This window comes from Danio rerio, chromosome 25, assembly GCF_052040795.2.
Source record: "Danio rerio strain M-AB ecotype USA chromosome 25, GRCz13ab, whole genome shotgun sequence".
In the NCBI taxonomy this organism is placed as follows: Eukaryota; Metazoa; Chordata; class Actinopteri; order Cypriniformes; family Danionidae; genus Danio; species Danio rerio.
This window is the reverse complement of record NC_141045.1, coordinates 31,632,323-31,646,107: the sequence shown is the minus strand read 5'-3', so window position 1 is coordinate 31,646,107 and position 13,785 is coordinate 31,632,323. Positions and strand designations below refer to the sequence as shown.

General features: G+C 34.5%; 2 protein-coding genes across 3 annotated transcripts in view; both read left to right on the top strand.

Moving 5' to 3' along the window:
* parp6b (poly (ADP-ribose) polymerase family, member 6b) overlaps positions 1-13,785 on the top strand; it is a 549,184-nt gene that overhangs the window by 375,874 nt on the left and 159,525 nt on the right. The window lies entirely within an intron of this gene.
* Positions 1-13,785, top strand: part of hcn4l (hyperpolarization activated cyclic nucleotide-gated potassium channel 4l) — a 104,924-nt gene that overhangs the window by 48,388 nt on the left and 42,751 nt on the right. For both annotated transcript variants that reach the window (XR_015526573.1, XM_087312426.1), the window contains exons 3-4: positions 5,062-5,223; positions 12,903-13,121. Coding sequence is in view for 1 of the 2 variants with exons in the window: in XM_087312426.1 (XP_087168552.1) it covers positions 5,062-5,223; positions 12,903-13,121 (381 nt within the window). In the remaining variant the exon portion in view is untranslated. The remainder of the gene's footprint in view (positions 1-5,061; positions 5,224-12,902; positions 13,122-13,785) is intronic.

Here is a 13,785-nt window from a genome sequence, read left to right as displayed (position 1 = left end):
AAAACTAGAACTGAGAGATATGAAGTCAATCTATGAGATTAAAAAACACATTATGATGTAAATACTCTATATTATGTGGAATAAAAGTGGCAGGTATGAGATTCAAAACAAAGTGGGAGGGAAGCAAGATTTTTGACCTCGTATTGTGGATTGTAGGTGTTGAAAAGAAACATAGCTGTTATATAAACCTTCTTTGATATTCCCGTATTAATAATGGAGATGGCCAAAGTTCTTTTGGTGGTCCTGAAGTAATATTTCTGCCAAACATTTTTCATTCCCTGAACACAACAACAACGTAATAAAAACCACAAAAAGGTACTTGAAATTTCAACTTGAAATAAATGTTATGCAATTGTTTACTTCTTGTTGCTTTAAAGTTGCAGATTTGATGCAATTTTTAAGGCAATTAATTAAGTGTGCATCAAATTGATAAAAAGTGACAATTTGGAGATCTAAAAAAATGCTGGGTTGTCGTTACCCAATGTTGGGTTAAATATGGACACATCCAACTATTGGGATTTAAGGTATAGTCAAAATTCATAGATATATACACTAGATATCGCATAGGGACCCTGAGCATACGTCAATAGCGCCGCCACATTGGTACAGTGCTCCCAGGACAAATGTCATTCAACCGCACTAGTCAAGACAGTGTTATTACGTGAAGATACGGGACTTTAGTGCTGTCTACAGGTGTAGTAACGAGCTAACAAACAAAACAAAGCACAAAGGCTGAACATTTCATAGGTAAGATTAAGTTTTTTTCTGTTTTTGTATGTTCTGAACTTTTGTGCTAAACAGGTAACGTTATTGATGATAACAGTCACTTACTGCATTCATCATATGGCAAAGCAGCTCCAACTCGCACTAAACACTCGGCTTAAGCTAGTTTTGTTGAATAAAATCAGCAAACAATGCAAAAGAAATATGACAACGAGATACTGCGCTTCCAGAAACTTGTATTATTGTCGGATAACGTTAGTGAAAGAGTCGTTCGAGGGATTCATTCACAAACGAATCGCTCCCTCCGTCAGTATGAGAAGTGAAAGCAGGAGAGGAGGTGTGTTTCAGGACACGGATTAGATCAAATTTAACAGGGAGGGTGAATAGTACATTTCTGTACACACAAACACAAGCTTTTTGTCAGGAATGCCCGTGCGGTCACTGATCCATCAATGTAGAAAAGTGATGTAAAATTATAATTTTCGTAATTAGAAAAAAAAAAATCACATACTAACAGCCAGGAAAATTCCCGATCATAGATATATGTGTATATGTGTATATCTCTGGCTTTGGATGGCCACAGTCCTCCACTGTACCCTGGTCCCGCATTCATTTCAAAGGAGCGCTACCCTGTAGCAAGATGGCGGCGCTATTGACGCATTCCGTCCAATAGACAAAAATAGGCTAGGCGACATCTAATGTATATATCTATGGTCAAAATTGAATTAAAATTAATCCAATGTTGGGTTTGACCTGACATTGGTTACTAAAAACCCAGCATTATTTAGAGTAGAGATTTACATTTAAAGGTACCATGAAGTGCTTTGAACTTTTTTATTTATTGTTTGCCGTAATCTCAATGGAAACACAAAGAGAGGGTGGGACATAGTGTAGCCCCACCCCTTTTTTAAAAACAGCGAATAGCGTTTTGTGTTTTTATCACAGCTCTGCCAGTGAGAGGGGCTTAGCATTGAAAAGAAGAAATAAACATATTTAATTCATGAAGTATTCTTCAAGAGACTGGAATACAAGTACATACAGTTACAAAGTGATAAGAACATTCATTCATTCGTTCATTTTCTTTTCAGCTTATACCCTTACATATATATATATATATATTGGGACTAGAATAATAATAAATAATTATGTAAATCTGATCAAATGTTTTATGAGATTTTATATGTAAAAAAAATGAGTCAAAGTTACATTTCTCAGTAGTGTGGCGATAACATCACTACTTTTTAAACCAAATAGCTTTTCAGTATGAAAGCAAGTTTTTTAGTCAAGTAGAGCAGTAGCGTCCACACAAGCTACATTTACCGACCGCGGATCAATATGTGACGACACCGACATTCACAAAGCTCTAAGGCTGGTGTCTAGCCGACGATTGAATGATGATTTTTTCTTTTTCTTCCTATTTAACGGTGGTCGACAACAAACGTTTTTGGTGTGTTACTGCCACCTCTCACTCTGGGGTGCATTTTCAAAACTATTGTTAGCCAACTAAGGTCACAAGTTGTGTCGTTACAAACATAGTTTGTTGATTTGGCATTTTCCAAATCCATCGTTTCAGCGAACATTTGCGAACTAAGTCGCAAACTTGTACACTTGCAGGTACACCTCTAGAGCTGTAGTTAGAAACATAGTTTGTGGCTGTGTTCTATTCCTAGTTATCCACCCTATGCCCTATTCATTTAGAACATTCTAAAATGTAAACTTGGAATTATTTTTAAAAAGCATTTAAGTCATCTCTCTTTGGTGTAATTTGCTTTCAAAGTATTTTTACAGTTGCACTTTCAAAACATTGATGTCATTTGGAACACAGCCGTGGCTCATGACGAAAGCTATAGGTGGCCTATTATTTAAAAGCAGAATTTACTTTATGTCTCCAAAGCTTGTGAGAACAAAACACATAGCATACGTTATTGCATTACTGTTTACATCTGTCAAATTGTAAAAGTAGACTTTTCAAAAACTAAAAATTAAATAAACAATATTCTACTTAATAAAAATACTACTAATAATAATAATAATCATTAATGTTGTTATTAATATAATTGTTTAAGTTTTTCAAACAATTTTCATTTCCTAATAAATATTATTAGGAAATATTGATTAGGAAATGTTTTTCAATTCCTAATAAATAATAAATATTAACTTTCATTTATTAATTAATAACCTAATTATTTATTTAATTATTTGTTTATTTATACGATTTATATATGATATTAGAATATGTGTTAGCTTTAGTAAGTGATTTTATGTATTAGAATAAAATATGTAATATTCTCAGTAATATTTCTAAAGGAATAATAGGCCCTAAATGTGCCATTTACATATATTTCAAATTAATATGGAGAATAATTGCATGTTTTTACCAAAAATAATATTGGATTTTTTTTAATGCGTGTTTGTGTAAAACAATATAATTTGCACAAACAAAATATGTGTTTCCTCTCTAAAATAGTTGTTACCACCCCATTTAGGGCATCATTATGGATGTTTTATGTTATAACTAGCATGGTTCAAACGATGGATCTGCAACAGAGAAACTACAAATTTTGGGGAACAATCAACACTACATCATTCTTTTCCCAAATAATGCATCATACTATGATAGTTCAGCCACAATTTACATCGTTGTTTGGGAAACGCACCCCTGATTGGTGACGTCGCCAATCAAGTAAGCTAATACAAGAAACTTGCTTGATGGAAAGATGACTGAGGGAGGAGTAGTAAAGGCTAAAGTATACTATGGTAATTACTGTTCTTGATAGTCTTGATAGTTACTAATAATACTCTTTAAGTAATTCATTAATAAAGAAGAGTTGTAATATTATATACTCAATGCTTATTCCTAAATACTTCCCTTTACCATAGGTTACTAGTGCATTTTAAATGTGCCTGGTTTTATTGGATTAATATACACTTTAGTTTGTTTCTGTTTAGTACAGCGTATTATTTGCAGTAAATATTTGAACTGAACAATTATCTCATATGTTTCATTGACAGTTTTATTGATCACTAAGATATGATTGACTTAGATTTAAGTTGCTTCGAGTTAAAAATGAAAAACTGCAAAAATAGCTTTGATGTAGATAAGCTACTTTTGCCAAGTAGCTTTTAGCTTAGTTTGCTACATTTCCCAGAAGGTGGCTTTTAGGGTAGTTAAGCTGAATTTTAATTAGAGTAGCTAGCTTAGCTCACTACATTTTTCAAGTAGCTTGCCCAACACTGCCATATATAACACTATACATATTTATAACCATATTAAACCCTGAGAGTGTTCATGACAGCATAATACTTTTAGTGTTGTTGTTTTGGTGGTCAAAAGTGCATCAACATGTGGATGTCAAATGGACAGGTTTTGACATGTGTTAGACAAGTGTTTTTGATGTCGTTTTGACATGAAGATCTAATTTGGGCAACGTATGTCTTTTGAAATAGTCCATCACAGATTAGTGTAACACAAAATCGAATCATTATCCCTAAAAACACCGAAAACTTCAATACATCTGAGTAATAAATGAGACGAAATTTAATTAAATATATTTAGAGTCAATGAGGCACGCATATGTATTACACAAACTACTAAAAATGCAGACACCGTTGTTAGTCAATGCATAATTGGCACCCTGCAGTTAAATGATTGGTAAGAGATAACAGCCCTTGAAACAGATCAGCAAATCTAATATTGTTTTAGGGCCAACAAGGGTTTTCATCCAGTTGCAAATCACACTCAGCAAGAACAGACAGAAATCCCAACTAACTTCACACTGGAAATTCAGCGATGTTTCTCCGTCGCATAGATTTAATTTCAGCTCTACTAAAGAATTGCTACTTCCAATTCCAAAACCAAGCGCCAATTATCCACAATTGCAGGCAGCAACCTAACCATTGTTTGTCCACGACAAAGTTAAAAGCGTGCACCATGACCCTTTAATTGCTTCGATCACTCAAGCCAATCGGCCCTCAACCTGGCATGCTAACGGAAATCTATTGGATTACACGCTTTAATTACGCCTATTTGGGAATGTCGTCTTTTTGTCCAATGGGGGAGTTGGCGAATCGTTGCTATTATGGATTGTGGGAAACATCAGCCTCTCTTTCGGCCTCCCACTGATCTCTTAGGAACTATTAGTGACATTAGCAGAAGAGATACAGTACCTTATGTAATACATGCCAAACGTTTCACTGCTAAAAACCAGCTTAAGGACAATGTGGCCTAGAACTGAGTGAGGATTAAATCTTAATTGTGACCCAATGCGGCATATTCTAGTTCTGCTGTCATGGTTGGTGCATCTCTGACCTCTTTTTCTTCTTTTTTTTTTCCTCTAGATTTTTCACATGACCTATGACCTGGCTAGTGCCATGGTGCGCATTGTAAATCTCATTGGGATGATGTTGTTGCTGTGCCACTGGGACGGGTGTTTGCAGTTCCTGGTGCCCATGTTGCAGGATTTCCCTTCAGACTGCTGGGTGGCCAAAAACAAAATGGTGGTAAGTTTTTACAAGCCAGTCCATGTGTTTTTACTTTTGTTTTTCATTGGCAGAGCTTGTCGTGATGTATTAAATGGACATTTCACCTCAACATGAAAATGTCCTCATCATTTACTCACACACTGCAAAAAAATGCTTTTCTGATTTAGAGATTTGATCTTGTTTATAATCTAATTCTCGAAAAACTCACTAAAATCCTTCCAAAAATTCTAGACAAGAAAAAGTATAGTTTTGTTTTCAGAAATAAATAAAAATTTGGTGATTTTTTTTCCTTATTTATAGCTAAATAATTCTCTAGTGGGGAAGAAGAGAAATAATCTTAGTATAAACCAAAATCAAGTTTATTTTGTTTACCCTATTGGAAGATTATTTCCCCCTTTTCATGAAAAACTTAACCTAATTTTGACTTATTATTTCCAAAAACAGCACAATATTTTCTTCTTGTCTAGAAAATGCTTCTTGATTTAAGGATTTTTAGATATTTCGACTAGAAACAGCACAACAACTCTAGGCAAGAAAATTCAAGTAGTTCTGTTCTGTACCATAGTAAAAACAAAAATACAAAGTAAGTCAATTACTGTTTTTTTTTCCAACATTATTCAAAATATCTTCTTTTTTTAGTTTCAAAACTCAAGGTTTGGGACAAGCAGAAGATGAGTAAATATTGACAGAATTACTGAATTATTTGATTAATACCAAGTTTTAAAATTACCATGAAATGAAAGTGGAGATCGTCTATTTTTTCTGCGATCATGACGTACATCCACTTGAAACGGTCCTAAAATAAAAAAATTAAAATAAAAAATGAACGGTGGTGCATGATTTTGTCCTTTGGGAACCAATTGGATTGTTGGCATATGGGTGTTGCTAACAAAATGAAAGAAGATTGAGGAATAAATAAAGGCAGAACAGAAACAAGACAATTTGATAGCCCCTCCTGAAAGACATTCCATGTGCCCCAGACATGAAGAAATGTTGTTTCTAGGGGGAGGGAAGGTTATAAAATTTGATTAAAAAAATTCTGTGGGCAAATTTATTTTGACAAAATAATAAAGTGCACAGATCAGTTATAACAACACAACAAACAATTATAACAATCATTTTATCATGATTAATGCAACAATGGAGATGGAGTTCCAAATGCAGCTTTACTGAGGATAAGGATGTTCATGTAGGCAAGGGTCAACAGGAGTAAACAGCAACAACAGAGGTAATCCAAAGCATAATCCAATAGAGCAGGCAAAGGTCAAGGCAGGTGGGAAACAAACATTAATCCAGAAGACAGTCTAAAAACAAGAACAGAAAAATCTGCACTCTGTGGAGACACATGATGGAGCAATTGTTAAGTAAGAATGTGCTGCTTATATAGTGTTATTGATCTGCAGCTGTGTGTGTCAGTGTCCAGATAAATATCACCTGTGAGAGGTAATCAGAGTCTGAATGTTTGCAAATAATAATGGGATGTGTAGTCTGGGTGAATGGCAGGAAGAGTGCACATATAGCTAGAGTGGCTTCTACGTTTACTCCAGCTAATACTCGTGATATGTATATATGTGTGTGTGTGTGTGTGTGTGTGTGTGTGTGTGTGTGTGTGTATATATATATATATATATATATATATATATTAGCGCTGTCAAAATTAGTGCGTTAACGCATGCGATTAGTTTTAAATAATTAACGCGTTAAAAAAAAATTAACGCAATTAACGCAGTTGCAGGTTTTTTTTTTACTTCCTGTTTTGGTGGACGTTTGTTTAACATGCAAGAAATGTGGATAAGACCAGGGAAGCACTTTTTGAAGGAAAGTTTCAGTATAAAACATTTAGTTGCATCACAGGTTATCCAGAGTTTCATGCAATTTCGGGTGTTTCATTTTTAACTTTCTGTTGTAAGTTGATACCGCATGGCGAACAGAAAGAAAATCCTCCGCATTTTGTGACTGGGTGTTCCTTTAAGGTAATAAAATCACTGCTTAGGCTACACGGTAGAATTTTAATAAGAGTATAATCTTAATCATATTAAAATCGGAGTATTGGTGTTTTATGTAAATGTACTCAGAACGTCTGGTGAAGTCGCGAGCTGTCAAAGACAGCGTGTTTCCTCATTAAACACAACGAAAGCGTATGCTTTGCGTTGTTGTGTCAGAATCCTTGTGAAATACAGTAATACTTTAGGACGCTTAGTTTAAGCAAATTTGATGAACGCGATCATGCGTGTTGAATCTGAAGGGAGTCACTCCAGCGCGTTGTGTGTGTGTGTGTGTGTGTCTGTGTCAGGACCGTTAAGGGGTCTCAGGGGTGGAGTGAGAGACGTATCTGAGTAGGGGCGTGTGTGCGCGAGACGTACCTGAAGGACGGTGGGAGTGAGTTGCTTGCGACATACCTGAAGTCTAGGAGGGATGCGATGGAGAGGGGTGTGCAATGTATTTAACGACCGGTTTGCGAGAGATTATCATTCATTTGCGGGCATCCGGGAGTCTCTGTGCATTTGCGGGATACTCCTAGTCTTAGCAACTGGATGAATGTAAAGGAGGATTAGGCAAAATTGTTTCTACTTTATAATTAATGTTCCCGTTCTTATAATTAATGTTCTCAAAAACTTTACAATGAGTGCAACTGTTTGTATTTAATAGTTTATTATTATAATTTTTCATTTTCCATATCTGCAATTCCTCTATTTTGGCATTTTTTTGCAGTCCACTAAGAATCCAACATGGAAATCAATGTTTTTTTATTGTCATTGATTGTTTTGAAATTTAAATGTCATTAACATGCCTGTGTTTTAATTTCTGTAATAAATATGGCTGTCAAGCCAGGATCTTGATGGTTTATTGTGGGTATGTTGTTTACATGAAGAAATCTGTGTTACAAGTTAAACAAAAATTCTAATAACAATTATATTTTGAATTTAAATAGTTTTTGTCTTGCGTTTACATTAATTTTACATTTGAATAGACAAAATTCCAAGTTTCAGTATTTTAAATGCGATTAATCGCTATAAATTTTTTTAAAAAGGTACGATTAATTAGTTAATTTTTAAAATATTTTTTAAAATTTTTTAATATATATATATATATATATATATATATATATATATATATATATATATATATATATATATATATATATATATATATATATATATAGATGAAGTCAGAATTATTAGCCCCCCTTAGATTTTTTTCTTTTGTAAAATTTCGCAAATGATGTTTAGCAGATGAAGGAAATTTTCACAGTATGTCTGATAATATTTTTTCTTACGGAGAAAAAAAGGTTATTCTAAAAAATAAAAACATTAAAATGAAATAGAGCAGCTCTTTATACAAAAAAAAAACACTTAAAAAAAAAAAAAAAAAAGCTTGGATGGAAGGTTTGTTTCTCACTCTTAGGAAAAAAAATGCTGTAATTGTAATTTTTACTTGGCCATCGTTGTGACCAAGGGGGAAGCAAAAAATAAATAAAAAAAACTCCACTTATCCCTCACAATAATTTGTAGCTTGTTGTTTTGCATGAACACAGATAATTACAGTATAGTGAAAGTTCTGCAGCCTTTATTAGTGCATGTAGTCTTAAAGCGACAGGAGCTATTTAGGCTGCTATTATAAAAGATAGAGAGAGCAAACTTTCTTTTACAGTTTTCCACATTGTAAAATATGAATTAAAGAATGTTGCATTTGAAATATATCAAATCATATTTATCTGAGGCAAAAACATCCATATTAAACTGACAACTTTTTTAAAGGTAATATTTTGGACTGAAATAAGGCCATCTGCATCATTTCCTGGACCTGCATGATAAGTATTTGACCCAAAAGTGCCAAACCTTAGCGACTCATTTTACCAAAAGATGAATACAGTCTGTGACTACACCTCATTTGCATTTGTAAAACAGTACCTTCTGCTTTCCTCCATCTTCTGATATCACAAAATCGCCTGCAGTGTCCGCAATGACCCTTCTGCTAAAGGATGTGATATTTCTCTCTCTATTTTACAACTGTCAGAAATATAGAAACACTGTCACTTTTTCCAGTCTAACACTCACACACTCCTTCTCTCACTTTCTGTCATTCTCCACACTATTTCGTCTTCTCTCCCTACTATTGGTCTACACCTGTTTTGTTTTTTTATGGCTTAAATATATATTTTAAATACAGGCCAGTAGGCAGCCTATTAAAGGGCTGGTTCTTTTTCCCCAAAAAGTAGACCTTTTTGCAGATGTTCCCTTTAAACTTTGAGGTTTAAATACTGTATTTTAGTGACATTTTAAGCACTATTTTGTGCTGGATTGGCTTGTCAGATGGTTTAATTACTGCACTTTTTGATGCAACAAAAATACTTCCTACATTTTTGTCAAAGTGCTTATCATACTATTTTTTGTTTACAAACATTTATGTGTATTTACAAATGTGCATTTAAACTGTAAGTCATTGCAGTTTTATATATAATGTAATGAGATTAGTATTTTCGAAATATGAGAAAAAGTATTTTTTTAAATGCTAATTTATTATTATCCATTATAAAATAAACAAACAACAACAACAAAAGTTGGGAATCTGTTATAACATGTTTTAAATTCAAAACTGTAACCTATAGGCAAATAACAAACTGGCCAACTCATTAACTTGGTCAGAATTTGTCCATTTAAATAATAAAAACCTTCTTCTATTGGTTGTTTTCACTGATGACATACTGTCAAAGATGGGAGAAATGAGCTTATATAGGGGCCCAATTCTGAACTTTGTCAGAAGGGAGTGGGTCCCGAACCCCTGCTGGCTACTGGCCTGAAATATACATACTAAATGTATTTTGGGACTGTGAGGCTCAGTAAAATATATTTTTGAAATTTGCAATATATATGTTTAAACTTTTATAAATCAAAACATTTTAAAATATATTTTATGGTATTTTAGGAAAACTTCTATCTTAAGCGGCTTTGACACACTCTACATTTTTAAAGCACTATAGAAACGAACATGAATTGAATTGAAGGTCTCAAAAAAGTACAACCTTACAATAGAATATGGTTGAAGATATATGCCCCATTAGGGTTCCACTCAGGGGCGTTGCTAGACCCCATTTACTGGGCACGTACTCCAGTAAAAATCTCCAGTGCCCCAGAAAATGCTATGAGATACGATTTACTTTTTTAAGCAAGTGTATTAATTACTATTGGTAATCCTAGAATAAAGACGTTATTCTCTATGTGCAACCGAGCCAACAGTGATGAAAGCACTGTAGTTTAATGAAAAAGCAAACTGACACCTGCATGCCGAAATCATATTCGCGCACCCCATGCACCGCTCCTGCAATGCTCTTCTCCTGCTGTAAGTCCCGGTTGTTGATATGCACGCTGAAAAAGTACATGCCGCTCATGCGTTGTGAAACCGCTATAGCAGCCTAGAGGTGTTAACCTAAAGCTTAAATAATGATGATGATCCTATTTTGACATCATGGCTCTTGATAGATTTTTTCATATGAAGCAGAAAGGAGGGATGATGAGTCAGGGAGGTAAAATTTAATAAACCTAATTCTCCACCATGTTTTAAGTAAGACAACAGATAATTTTATATAACACCTTTTTGTAATATATATTATTTATTCTGAACAATTGAATGTTCATGCAAATTTGCAAAAGATTTCCTAAATAATCTTTTATCGCTCCAGTCGTGTCCTTACATTGTATATTGTTTTCCAGTTATTTAGGATTGATTTCTGTTATTCATTTAGAATAATAATTTTATTATTAATTAAAAAACTATATATATATATATATATATAGATAGTTGAAGTCAGAATTTTTAGCCCTCTTTTGTTTTGCTTTTTTTTTTTTTTTATATTTCCAAAATGATTTTTAACAGAGCAATGGAATTTTCACAGTATGTCTGATAATATTTTTTCTTCTGGATAAAGTCTTATTTGTTTTATTTCGGCTAGAATAAAAGCAGTTATTAATTAAAAAAAAACATTTCTGGGGCAAAATTATTAGCCCCTTAAAGCTACATTTTTCAACCCGGGCTCATTGTGGAAACGTAGCCCCGCGGACGTTTCTGCGGACCGCGATTTACGACCCGGGAGGTACGTATTCAAACGTTTTTTGTTTTCGCGGATCCGCGAGAGGCCGGTGTGCGCTCTTTTTCGCGTCTCGGGCGCCTCTCGGGAGCGTGCGCCGTTCGAGCGCGAAAAGCCGCCGGATCGGCCGACTCGGCCTTCCTTCTCTTCCTACTCCTCCTCCTCCTTCCCTAAACCCGAGCGACGGTTCGCAAAAGCCGTCCAGAAAAAAAAAAAAAAGCAAGAGGAGGGGCGGAGCGGCGCCACACCGCCCCGCAGCGTTCGCTCGAAAAAAACTAAACACGGCCTTTACGTACCTCCGGCCATGTAAATCGCGGCCTCCAGAAACATCTGCGGGGCTACGTTTCCAGAATGAGCTTGGGTTGACATTTTTACCTGATAGTCTACAGAACAAACCATCGTTATACAATAACTTGCCTAATTACCCTAACCTGCCTAGTTGACCTAATTAACCTATAGTTAAGCCTTTAAATGTCACTTTAAGCTGTATAGAAGTGTCATCATGGCAAAGATAAAATAAATCATTTATTAAAAATAAGTTTTTAAAACTATTTTGCTTAGAAATGTGCTGAAACAATCTTCCCTACATTAAACAGAAATCGGGGGAAAAAATAAACAGGGGCGCTAATAATTGAGGGGGGCTAATAATTCTGACTTCAACTGTATATAATTTTTTTAGTTTACATATAAATACACACAGTTGAAGTCAGAATTATAAGCCCCCCTGTTTATTTTTCCCCCAATTTCTGTTTAATGGAGAGGAGATTTTTTTTTCAACACATTTCTAAACATAATAGTTTTAATAACTCATTTCTAATAACTGATTTATCTTATTTATTTATTTATTTATTTTATCTTTGCCATGATGACAGTAAATAATATTTTACTAAATATTTTTCAAGACACTTCTATACAGCTTAAAGTGACATTTAAAGGCTTAACTAGGTTAATTAGGTTAACTAGGCAGGTCAGGTTAATTAGGCAAGTTATTGTATAACGATGGTTTGTTCAGTAGACTGTCGAAAAAAAATAGCTTAAAGGAGCTAATAATATTGTTCTTAAAATGGTGTTTAAAAAATTAAAAACTGCTTTTATTCTAGCCGAAATAAAACAAATAAGAATTTCACCAGAAGAAAAAATACTATCAGACATACTGTGAAAATTTCCTAGCTCTGTTAAACATATTTTGGGAAATATTAAAAAAAAAAGAAAAAAATTGAAAGGGGGGCTAATAATTCTGACTTCAACTGTATATAAAAACTCTGTTTGATTAGAACTTAATTTAGAAAACTTTATAGGTGATACAGGTACAGGTATGTTGATTCATTTGAATCCTCAGATTTCCAGGTCGTATCTCAAATAAATAATATCCTATTTAAACAAACATCAGTGGAAAGCTTACTTCTTGAGGTTTCGGTTGATGTATACATCTCAATTTCAGAAAACTGATACTTATGAGTGGTTTTGGGGTCAATGGTTACAAATAGGTTTTCTTACTATATGAGCAATACGTTTTGTCTCTCGTCTTTCTTTTGCCCTTTATCACAATAACCATCTTTTACGCTCAAACTTATATGCTTTAATTTGGGTTCTTTTGTCTCTCTCCTCCCAGAACGACACATGGGGTCAGCAGTACTCTTATGCCCTGTTTAAGGCCATGAGTCACATGCTGTGTATCGGGTATGGCATGTACCCTCCTGTGGGCATGACGGATGTGTGGTTGACCATCCTCAGCATGATCGTGGGCGCAACCTGCTATGCCATGTTTGTAGGCCACGCCACCGCCCTCATTCAGTCACTGGACTCATCACGCAGACAGTACCAGGAGAAGGTTAGTAAAAAATTAAATAAATAAAAAAAAAAACTGTTAAAGTGTGCCTATTCAGATGTGCTGAGGTGAGCTAAATATGCTCCCTCATAAACATGCTATTAGCTCTTATATGCATGAATGTTTTGGCAATCAATATTACATATTTGGGTCTTTAGCCAACTGGAACACGGTCATAAACTACAGTCAAACATTCAGACACCTTTAATTTTTCAGTTCATTTAAAATGGGTTAAAATGGGACATTCTGGGTCACTATAGTGTTTAAGGGGATGTTCACAATTAGAGTCTAAATACGTCACCACTAACTGTATTTTTGCGCTTCTATGATGCTGTTATTTTTCTACGGAACAATTAGCTGCCCTCTTGGAAGATCTGCCACTGACAAACCCTTGCTTTAGCTCTGATACAAGATTTATTTATAGAGTCAAATTTAAAAAGTGTTTGTGAACTTTCAGTTTCTTGGAGGTAATTAGTCAACCATTATTACTTAAAAGTGTAAGATCCAAAGATTGTATAAAGCTGATTGGTGGGTTCTTGTCACATGACATGTGGCGCACTTGAGGCATTCTGAAAATTTGGGATACTTAAAATTCTCTGAGCTGTAGACTTGCCTGGAAAAAGCATGCATGTTGTGCCGCATGTGCATCTAACTCCTTATTTGTGTG